Here is a 21,261-nt window from a genome sequence, read left to right on the forward strand (position 1 = left end):
TCTGTTTTTCAGAAACAAAGACGTTTCAGGTTGATATGCCAAGAGAGGATCTTTGTTCATGAATAATCACCAGTAATATCATTATTTAATGCAATGATCGTCAGAAAGTGTTTCGAGATTTGTTCTTTGTTCTGTAATGATAGAGGATTAAGGTATTCATGGCTCTCAATGGTGCCACACTTAATGAAAGTTCAGTCATCTGTGTTTCTGTATGATTAGACACTGTGCGCGCGCGCGTGTGTGAGCGCATGCGTGAGAGGGAGACAAAGCTGCTGGTTTTGTAGATTTGATGAGATAGTGAGGTAATGGCTGGGTTTGTTCCTGTTTGCGCGCATCAAGTGTGTGTGTGTAGTAGAGGGGGCCTCTGTTGAATAATGGAACGGTGCTTGGGCAGTGTACTCACCACGGAGTGAATAATGGATGAACCCATCAGAGGTAACCTCACTGGTACAAACTAATCTTTCTCTCACCCCAACGCCTACATGTGTGTATATGTGCGTGGTTCGTGCGCGCATCGTGGTTGCGTGTGTGATGGACAAGTGGTTGGGAGGGGGGGTGTAAGGGAAATGGGTAAGTTATTGTGAGAGTTTGTATATTTTCCACTCACTTTTCATGCATAAACACTTAATGAACAGATGACCCACATACATGTATGTTCATGCACCGTGTGCTCGAGTTGTACTTGTACTTGTACTGACCATTCAACCATTAATCGATCATCTATCTTATCTTATTACATAAAGGATACTAAGCCACTCTCATAGCAGTTATCTTTTGTCTTGTACATTCATTTAAGCCCCCCCCCCCCCCCCATCCTCTCCATTTCTTAAATGTAACCCGGTAGATGTGTCCTTATCAGTCAGACGACACGCACAATATCAAATGTTATCTTGGGGACCAAATACATTCTCATCCCAAGGAGGTGCGATGTTGAAATGTAGCGGTCAGCTTCTTCTCGATTGGGTATCAAATGTCTCCCGACCAGGTGGCTAGAATGGAATTTGAGATCCACTCGGTTTGCGTCTGCGTGAACCGATAGGCCCGTGAACCGATAGGGGCCCTAGGGCCCACTATGTGAGTGAGTGATATCTTCATTACAGATGAAGGCACCCCGGCAGCAGCATCCGCAAACACAGACAGCGCACCGGGCCGTGATGAGTAGTTCTCCCCAAAAGTTCCCAAGTTGTCCACTTTGGTATAGTATAGCCTAATACTTTCGTGCGTCATTGTGTAAAAATCGCGGTCACTGATCATAGATCAGTGGTTAGGTTGGCATATCCACTGACGAGGCACGTTATTACTCCTCAGCAGCCACAGTTCCGCAGATCGCGTTTCAAGGAATCTCTCAAGTCGCCCTCGATCCGCTTGTCACTGCAGGCCTCCGTGGGTCCAACTCTCTGCCGTCTGTCTTTACCTGCCGAGCGACTCAGTGGAGAAGACGCACCTGTTTCTTCCTGCATGAGAGGTGAAAACAGACTGCCAAAAGATGTCCCACCAAACTGGAATTGATGGTAAATTACTTTTACTTTCTAATGGCATGATGACCTGTCTGTGTTTTTTCTTATGAAAAGTTGTCTCTGTTTTCCTTGCTTTACAATTTTTTATTTATTCTTTTTGTAATACCTTTTCCCCCTCTGCCACTATATGATACTCAAGTTTCAAGTCTTGTTTTATTTGTCACACATGATAAGGTACATGTACATTACAGTGAAATGCTTGGTTCTGTATATGAGTCCCCTGAGATTGTGCTTCAGTAAACAGTAAAAAGAATAAGGCCAAACACTATACAAAATATACAATATACAAACTAAAGTACAAAATACTATCACTACTTGTTTGATAATGGCTTCCTCTCTGTTCCTCTCCACTGGAAAGTGTCATAAAATTTTACTATTTTGGTGGACAATCAATAAATTAGCTAAGACACCAGGGTATCCTAATTATAGTCTAATTATAAGTAGTTTATCTGTTGAATTTCAGCTGTATTTTTTCCTTAATGCTGATGCTGTCTGTCTTATGACCGTAACAAACAATGTTTAGCATCGACAGGTAGCCTATATTTGGATAGTTTAGTTTTAAGAGTAGCATGTGTTTTTTTTTTGGCATATGCGTAACTGGAGCATGGGGGGGGGGGGGGGGGGGGCGGAAGCATACCTCTCTCACCCTTCTCACCTGATCCTACATCATTTATGAGACTGCTGCATGTGTTTGGTAACCATGGTGAGGGAGAGGGAGAGAGGGATGGGGTACAAGAAGAATATTTTGTAGAGGATAATTCAAACCTATAACTTTAAACACCAACCTAATACACTTCAGTGGTTCTTAGATAAAGAGTCTTATCCTTTTCTTTTTTAGTGCAAATGAACCTCATCTGTGTCCCGACTCCCATCAGGCTGCCATGGACCTGGCAATAGATCACATTTTCTTCCCTGAAATGTCTCATGTTCCTTCTTGCCCAAATCTTGTCTGCCCCCCCCCCCACACCATCCTTAGTTTTAAATGTGTGTGACTTTTGTCTTGTTACTACAGCATCGATGGAGTTGAAGGACTTTCTGGCCAGGGCAAGGGGAGGTGCCATCAGAATAATGAAGATTGTCATCAGAGATGGTAAAAGTTGTTGTTAACATCCCACACCTGTCAGAAATACCGTTTGAGATGAAGAATCATATACTATATATCCATTTTGAATCCATGTACAGTGTTTGCAGATTTAAAGTAAATCCAAATCACTTGGTAACATGAATGTAATACATCACCTGAAAGTACTCAACCTCTACTGTCTTTAACTATGAATGAACACAACATTCTAACTTGCCATCTTTAGATTATAAAATACTCAACTTCTACTGTCTTTAACTATGAATGAAGACAACATTCTAGCGTAGCATCTTTAGATAATACAGTATTCAACCTATACTGTCTTTAACATGAATGAAGGGGAGAGAACAGATGGTAGAGGTAAACGGTACTCTATCCCCCCCCCTCACAGTGAGCTGTGGTGTTCCACAAGGAAGCATACTAGGACCGCTACTCGTCCTAATTTATGCAAATGACATGTCGTCAGCCTGTGACTGCAACTTGTTCCTGTTTGCGGACGACTCAGCCCTGCTGGTCTCTGACAAGAACAAATTGCAGGTTGAAAAAACCCTCAGCACGGAACTAGGCAAAATCGGCATATGGCTCGCTGATAACAAACTATCATTACACATGGGCAAAACAGAGTCCATTCTCTTCGGTTCAAATAACAAACTCAGCAAGACCGACGGATTCTCAGTTACAGTGGGTGACAATATTGTCACAAGGAAAGACGAAATTACCTACCTGGGTTCCATCCTAGAGGCAAATCTTTCCTGTGACAAAATGGCATCCAATGTAATAAAAAAAGTCAACCAACGAACTAGATTCTTGTACCGGATCTCCTCTCTGGTAAACAAGAATACCCTGAAGACTCTGGCAGGAGCACTCATTCAAGGGTACTATGACTATGCGTGCACCTCATGGTACCAAAGCACCTCAAAGGCGCTTAAAACAAAATTACAAACATCACAAAACAAACTGGTCAGACTACTACTTGACCTGAACCCCAGAACCCACCTCACCCCTGCCCACTTTGCCAACCTAGGATGGCTTAGAGTAGACGACAGAGTACAGCAACTTGCAATGGGCCTGGTCTACAAGATACACTATACGACCGGGGTGCCCATGTACATGTCAAAATACTTCCCAAAGGTCAGTGAATACCACAACCACTACACCAGAGGAAGCTCAACAAATCATGTTAAACCCAGATTCGGCTCAAACAAGGGACTAAACACGTTTCGCAATTATGCCACAACAATGTGGAACGCCCTACCCAAAGCTGTAAAGGAATGTGAATCCCTGCCCACATTCAAAACCGCTCTTAAAGAGCACCTACGGGAGGCTGCAATTCGAAACTGGCCACCGTAAATGCCCAAAACCCCCACCACCTCCTAATAGACAGTCTCCTCCCCACCGCATGTATATATTCCCTCCCCGCCGTATGTATATTTCCCTCCCACCCACCCACCCCCTCCTAATGTACAGTCCCCTCCCCATCATATGTATATACTCTGTCAGGATCTAGGGGTAACAGTACTGTATATTTGAATACCGCCTATGTCACAAATGTATCAGTACTAAATACCTATATGTCCCTATGCCATAAATGTCATGTATGTTGTGTATGTCACAAATGTCTATATTAATTGAAAATGGGGGACCCTGATGGAAACAAGACAAACGTCTTTCTCAGGTCTGCATCCCCTTAACAATTGTATGTATTGAGCCGTACTGTATTGTACCCATTCTGCAATCTGTTAAATAAAGTTTTCATTCATTCATTCATTCATTCAACACAACACTCTAACGTACCATCTTTAGATAATGAAGTATCAACTTCTACTGTCTTTAACTATGAATGAACACAACACTTTAACGTACCATCTTTAGATAATACAGTACTCAACCTCTACTGTCTTTAACTATGAATGAACACAACACTCTAATGTACCATTTTTAGATAATAAAGCACTCAACCTCTACTGTCTTTAACTATGAATGAACACAACACTCTAACTTACCATCTTTAGATAATAAAGTACTAAACCTCTACTGTTAACAATTAATGAACACAACACTAACTTACCATCTTTAGATAATAAAGTACTCAACTTCTACTGTCTTTAACTATGAATGAACAGAACACTCTAACATATCACTTTTAGATAATACAGTACTCACCATCTACTGTCTTTAACTATTAATGAACACAACACTCTAACTTACCATCTTTAGATAATACAATACTCAACCTCTACTGTCTTTAATATGAATGAACACAACACTTGAATTTACCGTCTTTAGAAGTATTCAACCTCTACTGTCTTAATCCTGAAGGGTAAAGTGAAACAAATGTCTTGCCTTGCAGAGGAATTGGTGCTAGAGTCGTACAGAGAGCCCGCCCAGAGCTGGGACAAGGACTATGACCACTTCCTGCTCCCTCTGCTCATCGCCCAGGAGCCATGCTACATCCTGTACCGCCTCGACTCCCAGAATGCACAGGGCTACGAGTGGATCTTCATCGCTTGGTCACCTGACCAATCACCAGTATGTGAACTATCGGCGTACAAGTGTTGTGTGTCATCCTTATTAGGGATGCACTGAAACTGATACAGGATATCAGTCCGATGCCAGGTTGAAATAAAATCGGTATCTGTACTAAAATACTCAAATCCAATATGAAGGACCATGTGTAACATACCAGAAATCAAAGCAACATGACTTGATTTGCTGCATTTTTGACATATAGAATCATGTTAGGTCTCTGTAACGGAGGAAATTGTATTATATATCTCTATATTTCTTGTCCAATCTTATTCTTATTCTATATCATTCTTATTATTATCTTATTCTACACTGTTCAGTAAAAGCGATGGATGGGATCGGCGCTCTGTATCAGTCGATACTGAATGTTTAGGACTCGGAAGCGGTATCGGTGGTGGAACAGCTGTGCATCCCGTCCATCTCAGTCAAACACTGGAGTGTCCGTTAAAATATTCCTTTCTCCTGTTTGTCCCGCCGTTGTCCAGGTGAGGCAGAAGATGGTGTACGCAGCCACCCGTGCCACGCTGAAGAAGGAGTTTGGAGGTGGACACATCAAAGACGAGATGTTCGGCACAGTTGAGGTTTGTTCAATCATCCCAGTATTAAAGGATTAAGAAGAATTATACAAAATAAAAAAGATTTAGTATAATTATATATATATATATATATATATATATATATAAAAAAAAAAAAAAAAAGACTCATACAAACATAACCCCACTCAATCATCACTTAAGACCCGCTACAAGTGTGTTTATCTGCAGAGGCCCCTCCCTTTGCCTGTATTTTCTCTCTGTCTCTATTTTGCTCTGCACCCCTCCCTGCTTGCCATTTCCCCCACATGGAACGCACCTGATTAGATAAACACACTGCTAGTGGGCAGTTTGTGGTTCTATGCTGCCTATTATAAACACCACGTTGTTTTGGTGGTGCTCTAGTGACATCTACTGGCTGAAACTACTTAGTGTGCCTCTAAGAGAAGAGAAGAGGAGAAGATATGCTTTTATTGTTTCCGGAGGGACACTTGTCTTGGACCCTGTAGTTTTCACAATAAAAGCATCACCATATACAGCGTAATATGAAGCAGCATCAGAAAAGAAAAACATTAATATCATATTTAATCTGTCCCTCAGAATACCATTTGACTGTGAATAGGCTGAAAGGAGACAAAGTCTAATGACATTTGAATATTAGTGATAACATTTACATATTATTACCACATCAAAGCGTGAAATAGTTATAATTAAGTTCATTGTGTGTTGTATTTGCTATTATGGGTAGTACTGATAGAAAGCAGTCATTAGGCATTGGGCCGTGCTTTGGAACACCCATTTATTGGCTTGTGTTGCAGGCACATTGTTCCACAAATCAATAATGTCTTTTATTTATTTAACTTCATTCGACTGACATTTTCATAGTCAAATTATTTTTAATAAAAAAAAAATCAAATTTGAATGAAATTCGTTCCGACAGCCCAACAAAGCAGTATAACACATGCCAGGGAGTGTCGTGTCATGGTTATTACTACCGGTGTGATCTGGTTGTAGGGATGAGGCTGTGGGTTGAGTTCTGTAGATAAGCACACCGCCTCCATTTAAACCATATTATAATAATGCTGTATATATATTCTTACCATATACTGTATCTATCCACATCTGTCTGTACACACCTGCATATAATCCTTTTTACATAGGATACTATATCTATATCTGTACATATCCCTTACTAGTTATGCTGCTGGCCAGTATGACTTACTGTCTACCTGTATCACTGTACATATTAATACTACAACTCTGTACATACATCTGATTAGCACTATGGGCCAGCCTTGACCCCCCCCCCCCCCCCCCAAAAATAATAAACTATATTTGTATAGCACCTTTCACACAAAGATTGCAGCCCAAGGTGCTTCACAGCAAATAGCTCTCATTTACAGTACGATAATTATAAAAATAGACATAGAATTAGCATAAATAGACAGAATAAAATAGTGCAAGAGTGCAGTGCAATAAAATAGCTCTCATTTACAGTACAACAATCATTGTGTGGATGTAATGAGTCTAAGTGGCAGAGTGTATTAAAAGGCTATGGTGAAGATAAGTTTAAAATATTTAGTGATCTAGCCTCCCTAATGTCCATAGGTAGAGTGTTCCATAGCTTTTGTGCATCATTTGTAAAAGCTGCATCCCTGATTTTCTTTTGGCTGTGGTTGGGAACCTTCAATAAACCAGTAGTAGATGATCGTAATGCACATAGTTGACAAGATAATTGGCAATGTACCTTGGTCCTCTTCCATGTAGTGCTTTGTATATAAGGAGGAGGACCTTGAAATAAGTATCAGACTCTTCTGTCCGTCTATGTTGGCAGGATGACCTGTGCTTCCAGGGTTATATTCGCCACATGTCCTCAGACTCCACCCCTGCACCGCTCACCCTGGCCGAACAGGAGCTACAACGAATCAAAGTCACTGAGGTACAGGAGGCTGGTACCAGTATGTCTCAATATGACATGTTGACTGTGAGCATGCATACTTAGTGGTGATGTGTTTATTTACTTACTGTATATGTTGTTTCTCTCTCTTTTTCTCCATTCAGGATAAAGTCGTATGGGTACGTTCATTTTCTGATCCTTTTTCATTTTCTGTGTGTGAGAGAGAGAGAGAGAGAGAGAGAGAGAGAGAGAGAGAGAGAGAGAGAGAGAGAGAGAGAGAGAGAGAGAGAGATTAAAACATCTTTGTCTATTGTATCCTCAGGATGAACGTAGACGAATTTCCACTCCTACAGCACGAGCAAAGGTTGGTGTTTCTTTTGTACAATTCATATACATCCATTTTCTTGTTTAAATGCCAATAGCAGGGATCATTTAAGTTAAGAAGAATATTACAGTATATAGAGAACTGTATGAGGTTTCTTAAACATTTCAAGTCAGGGACCTGAATAGGTTTTATTTTCTCATCATGGGACCCAGGCTCATTGAAACATATCATAAACATATTACTGGGCCCCAAACCATAGTTTTAAAGGGGATGTATTGCCTAGTCTTTGTGGATTTGACAGTCTGACATGTTGTTTAGGTCCTGGGGGGGAAATTACATAAATGCACCTTGTCGTTTGGCCATGGTTTAAAATCTTCAGATTAACAAGAATTATTGCTCGTTGTGATGTCACAAGAGGGACACAAGTAATAATTTAGCTTTAATGAATCAATTAGATGTGCTGTTTGGAGCCAGAAACATGCCTACCTGATCTACTACCCAGTTTGTAAATATTTTTTTTTATCCACTTTTTCTCCCATTTTCTATATTTTCTCCCATCCCAATTTCGTATCATCCAATTCAACCCTCCCCTCTCACGAACGCTGTTTCTTGCCTCCCACAAGCCGGCTGCAATGTGGACTAAGTCATACATAGCACAAGTCCCCTCCGGTACTTGAGGTAACAGCAGTCGCATCTTTTCACCTGCGCAGCTCGATCTCTCAGTGGCGAGGAGTAACGTGTGGGAGGCTCACGCTGCCCCCGACACTTCCTGATTCTACTGCGCAGGCGCACCAACCGACCTGTAGGAGTTGCTGTCCACAACGCCCGATCCCCACCCATCAGTTTCCCACCCCCTAATACGGCCAATGTGTATTAGTATGAACGACCAGCTAAACTGAAAGCCCACTACGCCACGTTTGTAAATGTTTTAATTATTTCCTTCTCTGCCTGGCTAGTCCATACTGGAGTAATCTTGAGTATGGAGTAGCCAGGCAAGGAAGGAAATAATTAATTAAAAAAAACGATATGTTCAATACAAGGGAAGAAAGGTGGTGGAAGATAAATAATACAATTTTGATTTAGACAAATATGTTCCACAGATTCAAGGAAGTCATAAAATTGTTGAAAAGATAGTAGTAACATACATATTACCACTATATCCCCAAAATACCAGGATTTAGAGTATTATGTGTCTTTGTCACCCCCTGCAGGTCACCATGGAGTTTGGCCTGGACAAACGGCCACAGACTCTTCAGGGTCTTGCGTTCCCTCTGCAAGAGGAAGCAAAACGAGCCCTGCAACAGCTCAAGCAGAGACGCATCAACTACATACAACTGGTGAGCTCCACGTTCATTAACCAAACATTTATGAAAATACGATTTTATACGATATATTAGGGTCTTTGAACATAAGCAGCACCAAACGTCTTTCTCTGGTCTGCATCCCCTTAACAATTGTGTGTATTGAGCCATACTGTATTGTACCCATTCTGCAATCTGTTAAATAAAGTTTTCATTCATTCATTCATTCATTCACCACCAAGTTCATTGTATTCTCATGACATGTGATGCATTTTCCACCAAAATGGCATAAAAATGCCATAAACACAGCTCACTGGCTATGGTTGTAATTTGATTATAATCACCTGTTATTTGATTAAAATAACATGTTGCGTGATTAAAATAACACATTGTTAGATTAAAATCATCTGTTGCTGCCTACATGATGTCTGTGTTGGTGTGTCATATAAGGCATATACTATGAACAGCATGTCTACGTATGTGGTCGATAGAGGCCTTGGAATGTTTGTAGTTATCTTTCTTCCAGCATGGCCGCCTGTAACGTAGAAAGTGAAACTGTTTTGTATGTGGCAATGTTGCTATGTGATGATAAATATATCTTATACTGAATCTTGTAAACAAGTCACAGTAGAACAGTAATATTGTGCTTTTCCAGTGTTTTACCTACTCTACCACTGCACAGAAACATCTTTTGAAGTGGTTACCGATGGTTACTGGCAGCCATAGTGGGAGAAAGAGAACTACACTAACATTCTGTGCAAGGCCTCTGTTAACAGCACAGGAAATTCTCCGCCAAATAACCAGAGTTCGGGGGTCAGAACTATGAACTGAATTGATTGATTGATTGAAAAGTTTATTAACAGATTGCAGAATGGGTACAGTACAGTACATCTCAATACATACAATTGTTAAGGGGATGCAGACCAGAGAAAGACTTTCGTCTTGTTTCCACCAGGGTCCCCCATTTTCAATTCATCATAACATATATGACATACATGACATACAGATAGACAGTACTGCTACATCTATACATTTATGACATATCAGATTTGCAAATACAGTACTGTTTGTGATACAAAAGTGTCCAGAAAAGGAGTGTATATACATTTGGCGTAGAAACTGTACATTGGAGGAGGTTGGTGGGGTGGGGTTGGGTGGGTTGGGTGAGGGCTGTACATTGGAGGTGGGGGGGGGGGGGGGGGGGGGGGTGGGTAGGGGACACACACACATTTTACACTGTACATTGGAATGTTGACAAAGCCTTACTTGGTCATTTACTGTACAACTAGGTTAGGACATTTGTAGGGGCCAGTTTCGAATTGCAGTCTCACGTAGGTGTTTTTTGAGAGTGTTTTTGAAGGTGGGTAGTGATTCACATTCCTTTACAGCTTTAGGCAGGGCGTTCCACATTGATGTGGCATAATTGCGAAACGTGTTTAGTCCCTTGTTTGAGCCGAATCTGGGTTTTACATGATTTGTGGAGCTCCCTCTGGTGTTGTGATCGTGGTATTCACTGACCTTTGGGAAGTATTTTGACATGTACATGGGTACCTTGGTCGCGTAGTGTATCTTGTAGACCAGGCCCATTGCAAGTTGCTGTACTCTGTCGTCTACTCTAAGCCATCCTAGGTTGTCAAAGTGGGCAGGGGTGAGGTGGGTTCTAGGAGTCAGGTCAAGTAGTAGTCTGACTAGCTTGTTTTGAGATGTTTGTAATTTGTTTTTTAGTGCCTTTGAGGTGCTTTGGTACCATGAGGTGCAAGCATAGTCGTAGTACCCTTGAATGAGTGCTCCTGCTGTGGTCTTTATGGCTGAATATGAAATACATAATATAGATGGAATATAGACTACCCACCCTTCTTCATACATTACCCCTGCTCAGTGCCGTGTATGTGTGTGTGTGTGTGTGTGTGTGTGTGTGTGTGTGTGTGTGTGTGTGTGTGTGTGTGTGTGTGTGTGTGTGTGTGTGTGTGTGTGTGTGTTGTTGTTGTCGTCGTAGCGGTTGGATGTCGAGAAGGAGACGATCGAGCTGGTCCACACCAACCCCACAGAGACCCACGAGCTTCCCTACAGGATTCCCACCGACACGCCTCGATACCACTTCTTCGTGTTCAAACACTCCCACCAGGGCCAACAGCAGGAGGCACTGGGTCAGTAAACATTAAAATGTTAAAATATACAAATGTATATTCTAGGCCTAGGTGATATGACCAAAATATCATATCACAATATTTTTCTCAGTTTTTATGGTATATGGTACGGTATTTGAGGGTATACTTTTCCTGTACAAATTACAATGCAATATGACATTATTTTTTATTTTTTTTATAAGCTTTTGATGCTTTTATTTATTTATTTATTTATTTTTACAATATGTACCTACCGTATATATCATGAGCAACAGTATTGTAAAACTCTTTGGAATGGATTCCATTAAACAATCTCAAGTTCACTTTATTGGAGACAGTGGTGACCTAAAAGGTTAGAGAAGCTTGTAACTGATAGCTACCCGTTTGAATCCCTGGATTACTGTCCCACACCCTCCCTCGTCCCAATTGCCACCGAAGTGGTTTTGAGTAAAGTACTTAACCCCACTTAACCCCAACTGCTCCCGTGGAGCTGCTTAGTGGCCGACAGTAGAATCTTGTGGCTGTACTGAGTAGCTAGCTACCTCCTGTGTGTAAACACTAACAGTAGAGTCACGTGGCTGTACTGAGTATCTATACCTCCTGTGTGTAAACAGTAGAGTCACGTGGCTGTACTGGATAGGTAGCTCCTGGGTGTAAAAAACAGTAGAATCGTGTGGCTGTTCTGGGTAGTTAGTTTCCTCCTGGGTGTAAACAGTAGAATCATGTGGCTGTTCTGGGTAGCTAGCTACCTCCTGGGTGTAAACAGTAGAATCCTGTGGCTGTTCTGGGTAGCTAGCTACCTCCTGGGTGTAAACAGTAGAATCTTGTGGCTACGCTGGGTGCGTCTATTCGAAGCCCAAACAATTCGTGCTTCCACGTTCGAGTTTTGCGCTCTGATTGGCCACTGACCTACGCTATTACGCCCCCCTTATCTACGGCAGTTATCTACGCCACGAATAGACGTTACAGGGCAGCGTGGGGCTCTGAGAGTCACAGGGCAGGTAGTGGCAGGAAGCAGAGAGCCTTCACTACTACTAGCTGCGGAGCTAGTCTCTGTTTCACCTAACACTATTGCTCCGTGATCATAGCCATTCATCTCTAAAGCTAACCACTATTTGTAAAAGCCACAATGTTACCATATTTGTAATAATGTAAATCATTGTGTCGTTGTACATATTGTGTATATAACGTTAGTAGTTAAGTTAGCTAACGTAGCTTAGCTTGGTAGCCAGCATTCTCGAAACTCCTAACAATGCCTGATTTAAAATGATTCTCTCTTTGTATACCTTTGTCCTCACAAGTATTCTGCCAGGGAACTTATGGACACGACAATAGTAGTAGTTATAAGGTGTTTGAGCTTGTAACGTTAACGTTAGTTAGCTCATAGCTATCGTGGTAGCCCGTTTTGTGACTGATGCACCGAGTGGGGCTGCGTCTATTAGAATCCCAACCGGTTCATGCTTATCAACATCGAATCCCAACCGGTTCATGTTTATCAACATGCCGTGACGTGTAGCTTGCTAGCCAGCATGAATGGCAGATTTAAAATGGTTCTCTCCTCTTTGTATACCTTTGTCCTCAGAAGTATTCTGCCAGGGAACTTATTGACACGACAATGAGAATGCTGGCTACCAAGCTAAGATAAGCTACGTTAGCTAACTTAGCTACTAACGTTATATACACAATATGTACAACGACACAATGATTTACATTATTACAAATATGGTAACATTGTGGCTTTTACAAATAGTGGTTAGCTTTAGAGATGAATGGCTATGATCACGGAGCAATAGTGTTAGGTGAAACAGAGACTAGCTCCGCAGCTAGTAGTAGTGAAGGCTCTCTGCTTCCTGCCACTACCTGCCCTGTGACTCTCAGAGCCCCACGCTGCCCTGTAACGTCTATTCGTGGCGTAGATAACTGGCGTAGATAAGGGGGGCGTAATAGCGTAGGTCAGTGGCCAATCAGAGCGCAAAACTCGAACGCGGAAGCACGAATTGTTTGGGCTTCGAATAGACGCGTCCTGCGTAACTACCTCTCGGGTGTAAAAGTGTGTTGCTATGTGAGTGTGGAGCAGGTGTGCACACATACAACTGGATTCTAAACGGCAGCTCCTCCATGGGAAGTAGATCATCTACCGGTCAGCCAAAGGGGGACATTTCCTGGCCAAAGGGTTACTGTGCTACACACTCACACTCTGCCTTGTCCTCCTCCATCCAGTGCTAATTTCGTCAGCTATTTAACATTTTAGTTTTAGTCTTAGTCATGTCTCAAATGTTCTTTTTCGTTTTCATCATATTTAGTCACCTTTTATCTATTTTTCGTTTAGTCAAGTTTTAGTCAACTACAGGTCTGAGCATTTTAGTTTTAGTCTTTTTTGTTTACTCTCGCCACTCAACATAATTCACCCACGGAACTATGTGTTGGGGATAAGGGTTCCGCACAGACAATATTTTATTTTCTAAACTACATTTTGTGTCGTCGTTTTTAGTCAACGACATTCCATGAATCATTTAGTCATGTTAGTGTCACATGATCTCCACGTGACGTCACGTCTCGTTGTTGTCAGGGGAAAAAGCTTTGTTGACGACCATATCATTTTTGTTGACTAAATTAACACTGTGGTTAATTCATCTGTGGTGAAACCTGTCCAGCACACAGCTCCAATCACATCCAACCTTGTCCTCCATCTGTGGTGAAACCTGTCCAGCACACAGCTTCACCGAAAGGAGGAATTATTAGGCTTACTAGGCTTCAGGCAGGGCTACTCTGATACAAAGGATCTTAATAATAATAATAATGCAGGACCTGCTCAGAGGTCTTGCTGAGAGAAAAAAGAGCACAGCCTCCATGCTCAGCAAATCTTTCCTGAGTAAATAAAGGGTTAAGACAGGCGTATGGAGGTATACGCTTCCTGTACACAGACAAGCACATTATGGGGAGATCTGGGTCATAAAGCACACCTACAATAATGGTAAACAATGGCGGTAATCTTTTAATCTTTTTTTTTTTTTTTTTTTTTTTTACATTTTTCAAACAATATAATCTCCAGACAAGGCTCTAGTCTAAATGAACAGTGGCCAAATTATCTAGGGCGCACAGGTGTCCCAAAAAAAAACTGAAATCATGAAATGTATAACCACATGGATTTGGGATGGTTCTTCCTCAGAATATAACTTGGGACAATTGCGAGATAGTTGAGGAAAAAGAAAACATGTATTGTAAGCCCTGAGTCATAAGGCATGGTTACTCAAATAGAAGCTTACAAAAGAAGAAGTTATTATATATATATAATAACTTCTTCTTTTATATAAAACAAATATTCCATTAAAATGATTACAGGGTGATTTTCTTTTTTCTTTCAGTGCTTGTAGTAAACTTTTATTTAGTATTTACATTTATCTTAACTAAGTATTACTTTGAAATGATTCCAGGGTGATGTTTCTCTTTCAGTGTTCATATACTCCATGCCTGGGTACAGCTGTAGCATCAAAGAGCGGATGTTATATTCCAGCTGTAAGAACCGGTTACTGGACGAGGTGGAGAGAGACTACCAGCTGGAGGTCGCCAAAAAGGTGCAGACCAAAGCAACAAACCTTCCACATGGTAGAACAATAAAACACAGATGAAAACACATTAAAATGAATAAATAAATAAAATTCTAGAGCTAATGGGCAAGGTCTGTCAAGACTGTATTTTAATCTGTTTGATTCACCAGCAACGTCAGCATATGTTGAAATGACCTGGTAATCTATGAATAGACCTTTTTCACAGTGGCCATTTTGGTGTGCCATAGTAGGGTAAACACAGTTGTAAATAATTACTTTAATTATGGTTCTGTTCTATTTAGGTTTACCAGAGCCATTCCAGTGAGCCAACATGCACAAGAACGTGGCCGTGGCTCTGGTACACCTAAATGGAACAGAACCATAATTAATGTTATTAGTTACACCTGTGTTTACCATGCAATGACGAGCCAAAATGGCTGCTGTGAAAAAGGTCTATTGTGTCCATTGCCCACAACAAAAACCTGACACTATGGGCGCCCAAGTGGCAAACCATGTAACGCGCTGCGTTGCGGCATGGCCGACCCGGGTTCGATTCCCGGACCCGGCGTCATTTGCCGAATGTCTTCCCCCCACTCTGTCTCCTGCTCTTCCTCTCTCTCTCTCTCTCTACTGGACTGCCCAGTAGCAAAAAGCGATAAACGCTAAAAAAAAAATCTAAAAAAAAAAAAAAAAAAACTGACACCAGATTGTGCATGTGTGCACATGTTTAGATGGAGATTGATAGCGGAGACGGCCTGACAGAGGACTTCCTATACGAGGAGGTTCACCCGATGGAACACACTCTAAAGCAAGCCTTCTCCAAGCCCCGTGGACCAGGAGGCAAGAGAGGCAACAAGAGGCTCATCAAGGGTGCCGGGGAGAACGGGGAGGAAAGCTAGACATGAATGTAAAGATACACATTCAAGCACATGTAAACACAAGCAAGCGAAACAACATAGCCTATTTATAAAAGTGGCTTGTTCTTTGACTGTTTAGCATCTAGACATTTCTTCTTCATCATTTTTACTTGTGAACATACTATAAGGGCATCATTTACATGTAAAAAATAAAATAAAATAAAAAATCAACATAAGTTTTCCTGTGAGACAGTTTAGTGGAAATGTATTAAAAAAGGTCTCTCTCAGTGCTAGAAAAAAAGATAGCCAAGACTCTTGTCTTGTCTTGTCAATGTTGTAGAGGTCAAGGGTTATTCACTGATTGGAGTTATGGGCACACATGATTACATTTGGTTAAGAACAGGGTTATTATAGTTTTGTATTTTCCATTTGTTTAGATTTTTATTTGGTATTTCATTTTTGTTTTAAATTCAGTTTCGTTTCAGTTAGTTTCCAGAGTGGGTTTGTTCATTTCAGTTAGGTTTATATTGTTTACAGGGCGGCTACGTGGCGTAGTGGGCAAGGCGCTCGCCACGAATGCAGAGACGCTGGGCTCGCCTGTTCGAGCCCAGCGCTCCACATTGCTTTCAGTTTAGCTGGTCGTTCATACTAATACACATTGGCCGTATTAGGGGGTGGGAAACTGATGGGTGGGGATCGGGCGTTGTGGACAGCGACTCCTACAGGTCGGTTGGTGCGCCTGCGCAGTAGAATCAGGAAGTGTCGGGGGCAGCGTGAGCCTCCCACGCGTTACTCCTCGCCACTGAGAGATCGAGCTGCGCAGGTGAAAAGATGCGACTGCTGTTACCTCAAGTACCGGAGGGGACTTGTGCTATGTATGACTTAGTCCACATTGCAGTCAATTGAGTCAGTATGACGGCCGGCCCAAGCCGGCGGCAACGCCGACAGCCTGATTCGAACCCGGTGTCTCTTGCGTTGGTGACGAGCGCAATGTCCGCTGTGCCACCCAGCTGCCCCCAAACTAAGACAGTTTCTGTATATTTCTATTTTATTTGAATTCATTTTGTAAGTAGTACACATATAGTTTCAGTTAGTTTTGTTTTTTTCTAAAGTTTTTTATTTTATTTCAGTTAACTGAAATGTTTTTTTTACCTTCTAGTTTTTAGTTTACTTTCAGCTTACTTTTCTTGTTAACTATAATAACCTTGGTTTAGAACTGTTACTATAAAACATTTGGGTGTGAAAGCTTACGACCTAGGGACATTACTGAAAGCTAAGGGAGAGTACTAGATTGGAGGGGTGGTGGCTAGGATGCACAAGAACTTCAAAAGTTCCATCACTGTACACTTGAAGCCTCCATTTGAGAATAATTGATTTATTATACAAATACAATACTATACTGATACCAACATTCATTCAATCATGCATCAAGATTATGACATGCAGCGACGTAATTTGCCTTGAAGTTCATGATACAGAGGTGATAATATGCCAACAAATTTGCAGATTAAATTAGTATTTACGAAGAACCATATAACTCTGTTTTATGTTTTCAGATGAACAATGTTTTCAAACTTTATTATCTGAAGATGATAAGTTAGAATTGCAATTCTATTTAAATGTCAAGGTACCCAAGGACACTGTACAAATAGAACAAATACAAGCAAGATGAGGGTGGTTTAGTTGTGCTGGGCCTTGAAGGTGGAGGTGGAGTCAGGGAGTTAGGCATAAGAAGCAGGGCGGTCGTTCCATAGCTTAGGGGCAGCTGTGCTAAAGCTCTGATCACCCATAGATTTGAGCTTGGTGGATGACTAGGAGTCCGGTGTCCGAGGCGGCATGCAGGTGTGTAGCTGTGGAGGAGGTCAGAGAGGTAGATGGGTGCTTCTCCGTGGATGGGTGATCTTGAAGGTTTTGACTGGGAGCCTGTGCAGGTGGATGGGGGTGGGTGTGATGTCTATACAGCCAGGGTCTACACTGTCAAATGTAATTAGTTGGCTTTACTTTAAATTTTTATTAATTATAGTTAAGAATGTGAGTTTGAAAAACTATTCTGAGTGTACAATACTGGAACTTAAAAACATAAATTATTTCATTGAATTAGTACAACGATAACTAAAAACAACTCTTGGAACCATGGAGGTTACTGCTTGATAAAGCTTTGGCCCGACTTAGTTTAGTAATAGTTTTAGTTCCATTGACTCAACACCTTCAGTTCTCTCAACCATTAGTTAGATTCTATTTATCAAAATATGTAAACTGATTGCCTTGAACTAACTGAGTAAACACTACTAAATCAACTTGAACTAACTGAGTAAATACTACTAAATCAACTCGAACTAACTGAGTAAATACTACTAAATCAACTCGAACTAACTGAGTAAATACTACTAAATCAACTTGAACTAACTGAGTAATTACTACTAAATCAATTTATGTAATTACTATGATGACACATTCATGCATGGTCTACCTACAAAATACATATTGTGTACAATGCATTGTGAAAAGCATAATAATAATCACTTAAAAACTGCATTGAGAAGCGACTCATAGGGTTGATTCAACTGCATTTTTCATGCAAGTTAACAATGATTTGGATGTGTTTGATGAAACACAGTGAAGTTGACCATACAATCTCTTCTGGACAGGCACCAAGCAGCGTCGTTAAATCATTTCTAGAGCATAACGCTAGGGTCCCACTATCAATGACAAAAAAAAACGAATCATAGATTTATAAAAGGTAGCGTATACAGTTGGGCTGGGAAATTGTGAATATACGTAATTTATTGTCTCAGTATGACTGTATTGTGTTTTATCTTTTATATTGTGAATCATGATCAACTATTTTGCTGTAAAATAATTGCAAATGTCAAATTTCTTCCAAAATTATTTGTAAAATATTTGAGAATGCCAATTGAAAACTACAGCTTCATATAATATTTTCCAATACCAGTCTAAATATGATGAACATCAGATGGCTTCTCCAAGGTAATTTTCCACACATAAGCAGATATTGTGTTATTTATTATTTACCACATCGCCCATGCCCTAAATCAAAAGCATGTGTGAGAGCCCAAATTAGACACGACCTTCTTAGTTGCTGGGGGTTCCCTAAGTGCCAGTGAATTATCAGAATATATTATTCTAAGTAACTGGACTAACTACCTCACAACAGTGAATTATTAGAATATATTTTTTTTAGTAACTGGACTGACTACCTCACAACAGTGAATTATCAGAATATATTATTCTTCATAACTAACTACCTCACAATAGCTGTCAACATCACCACAATGATGATTTAGTATTCTCTGAATCGAGGACTAATGGTGGCTGGTACAGCCTGAAATTATGGAATGTTCTATTATTATGACCTTTCGCATTGATCAGCTGCATGGTATCAATGCAAATTTGCAGTAAACAGTGAAAAAAGACAATTACTGGCATAAGACACTTCTAAGTCACTAGTTAACCAATTAACCACTTCTGTACCCCAAAATTACAGATAATTTTATTAAAAACGAGTGACACCAATGTGTACTAAAAACTGAGTAAAGTACACTAATTGTCAGAATTTACAGTGTAGTGATATGGATTAACTTTCCAACTGCATCTTTAAAACTGCAAAAACGATTCTAAATTGAGTTATATGGTTCTTCAGCGCAAGGGTTCAATTATGAACAACATATTTTCAGAACTCTTTGGTTCCATGTATATTCCTATATTCTCCACTTTAGATTTTCTCCCAACTCCTGTCCAAACTGAAGACAAAGTCACATCTATGTGTTATCCATAAGACAGAACTTTATTCTCCTCAAAGGTCTCAGTCGCTTCTACATGTTGTCCATAAGACAGAACTTTATTCTCCTCAAAGGTCTCAGTCGCTTCTACATTTTGTCCACAAGACAGAACTTTATTCTCTTCAAAGGGGGGAAATGGTGTTGTTTGCACCACACAGCAATGAATAGGACAAATGCAGAAAAGAGTAATAAGAACACAAACTAAATGGAAAATAAAATAAACGATAACATTAAATATAGACACAACACAAGCCACAATGTGTAAAACAGCTTTTTAAATCCAAGTTCATGTACGTATTATCATGCATCATTGGCTCCAGAGCCTTTTTCAAAATCCATTTTCCACTCAATGGAGCTTCATAAGCATACTGTAATTCTGCCTGCCTTGTTTCTAGTACTGGGGGTGAATTGTTCACGTTCACAAATATTGATTTGCTGTCCAAGATAGTTGGAACAAGCTGTGTGAACTCTTCCTAGAGGCGTCTGCTCTTACTGTTCACTAATGACCACCACAGTTCAATCACACCAATGATGTAATTGCAGAGCCTGATGTAATTGCTGAGCCTGTATAGTTGCCTGATTCACTTGACTATATTCAGCTGGAAGGCTAATGTAATACATGGTCCTAGAAATAAAAATGTATTTTTTTTTCTGTATTTCTTTGTTTTTACTTATTTGTGTGTGTGTGTGTGTGTGTGTGTGTGTGTGTGTGTGTGTGTGTGTGTGTGTGTGTGTGTGTGTGTGTGTGTGTGTGTGTGTGTGTGTGTGTGTGTGTGTGTGTGTGTGTGTGTGTGTGTGTGTGTGTGTGTGTGTGTGTGTGTGTGTGTGTGTGTGTGTGTGTGTGTGTGTGTGTGTGTGTGTGTGTGTGTGTGTGTGTGTGTGTGTGTGTGTGTGTGTGTGTGTGTGTGCGTGCGTGCGTGCGTGCGTGCGTGCGTGCGTGCGTGCGTGCCTGCCTGCCTGCCTGCGTGCGTGCGTGCGTGCGTGCGTGCGTGCGTGCGTGCGTGCGTGCGTGCGTGCGTGCGTGCGTGCGTGCGTGCGTGCGTGCGTGCGTGCGTGCGTGCGTGCGTGCGTGAGTATTTCTGATGCTATAGAAGAAGTTGCAGAACCATAAATTGCAACCCTGTCATGAAAACAGTAGTAATAGTAGTTGTAGTAGTAGATTAGATTAGATTAAAATGTATTGTCATTGCACAGCACAAGTACAGTACAAAGAAAAGAAGTTGGCATCTAACCAAATAAAATGTATTTGTAACGCCCGACAACACACGTTAATGTCCCCATGGGCCGGACACGTCTTCTTTAAACAAGTCTGATTGATTGATTGATTGATTGAAAACTTTATTAACAGATTGCAGAATGGGTACAATACAGTACAGCTCAATACACACAATTGTTAAGGGGATGCAGACCAGAGAAAGACTTTCGTCTTGTTTACATCAGGGTCCCCCATTTTCAATTCATCAGGACATATATGACATACATGACATACAGATATACAGTACTGCTACATCTATACATTTATGACATACCAGATTTGCAAATACAGTACTGTTTGTGATACAAAAAGAGTCCAGAAAAGAGTATATACATTTGACGTAAAAACTGTACATTGGGGGAGGTTGGGTAGGTGGGGTGGGGGACTGTACATTGGAGGTGGTTCGGTGGGTGGGGTGGGGGTTGGGCAGGAGGGGTGGGGGGGGAACACTGTACAACTGTACAAGCAAAACTGTACATTGGAATATTGACAACC

General features: G+C 41.0%; 1 protein-coding gene across 1 annotated transcript; it reads left to right on the forward strand.

Annotated features, from left to right (window-relative positions):
- The first annotated feature begins 356 nt into the window (after nt 1–356).
- On the forward strand, nt 357–15,887 carry twf2b (twinfilin actin-binding protein 2b). Its single transcript, XM_084316805.1, has 12 exons — nt 357–435; nt 1,309–1,511; nt 2,530–2,607; nt 4,949–5,127; nt 5,610–5,705; nt 7,492–7,596; nt 7,719–7,733; nt 7,877–7,918; nt 9,091–9,216; nt 11,177–11,327; nt 14,760–14,881; nt 15,586–15,887. Exons 2-12 carry the CDS (start codon nt 1,487–1,489, stop codon nt 15,751–15,753), a joined length of 1,107 nt encoding a protein of 368 aa, XP_084172931.1. The 5' UTR covers nt 357–435; nt 1,309–1,486; the 3' UTR covers nt 15,754–15,887.
- Nucleotides 15,888–21,261: the final 5,374 nt, after the last annotated feature.

The sequence above is a fragment of the Notolepis coatsorum genome, assembly GCF_963971535.1.
Source record: "Notolepis coatsorum genome assembly, chromosome: 6".
Classification (NCBI taxonomy): Eukaryota; Metazoa; Chordata; class Actinopteri; order Aulopiformes; family Paralepididae; genus Notolepis; species Notolepis coatsorum.

Bases quoted from the DNA above. Each gene is read 5' to 3' on its own strand.
- twf2b (XM_084316805.1), top strand. From the start codon at position 1,487: ATGTCCCACCAAACTGGAATTGATG. The intron at 1,512-2,529 runs GTAAATTACTTT...TTGTTACTACAG, and splicing joins CCACCAAACTGGAATTGATG to CATCGATGGAGTTGAAGGAC. The intron at 9,217-11,176 runs GTGAGCTCCACG...TTGTCGTCGTAG, and splicing joins GCATCAACTACATACAACTG to CGGTTGGATGTCGAGAAGGA.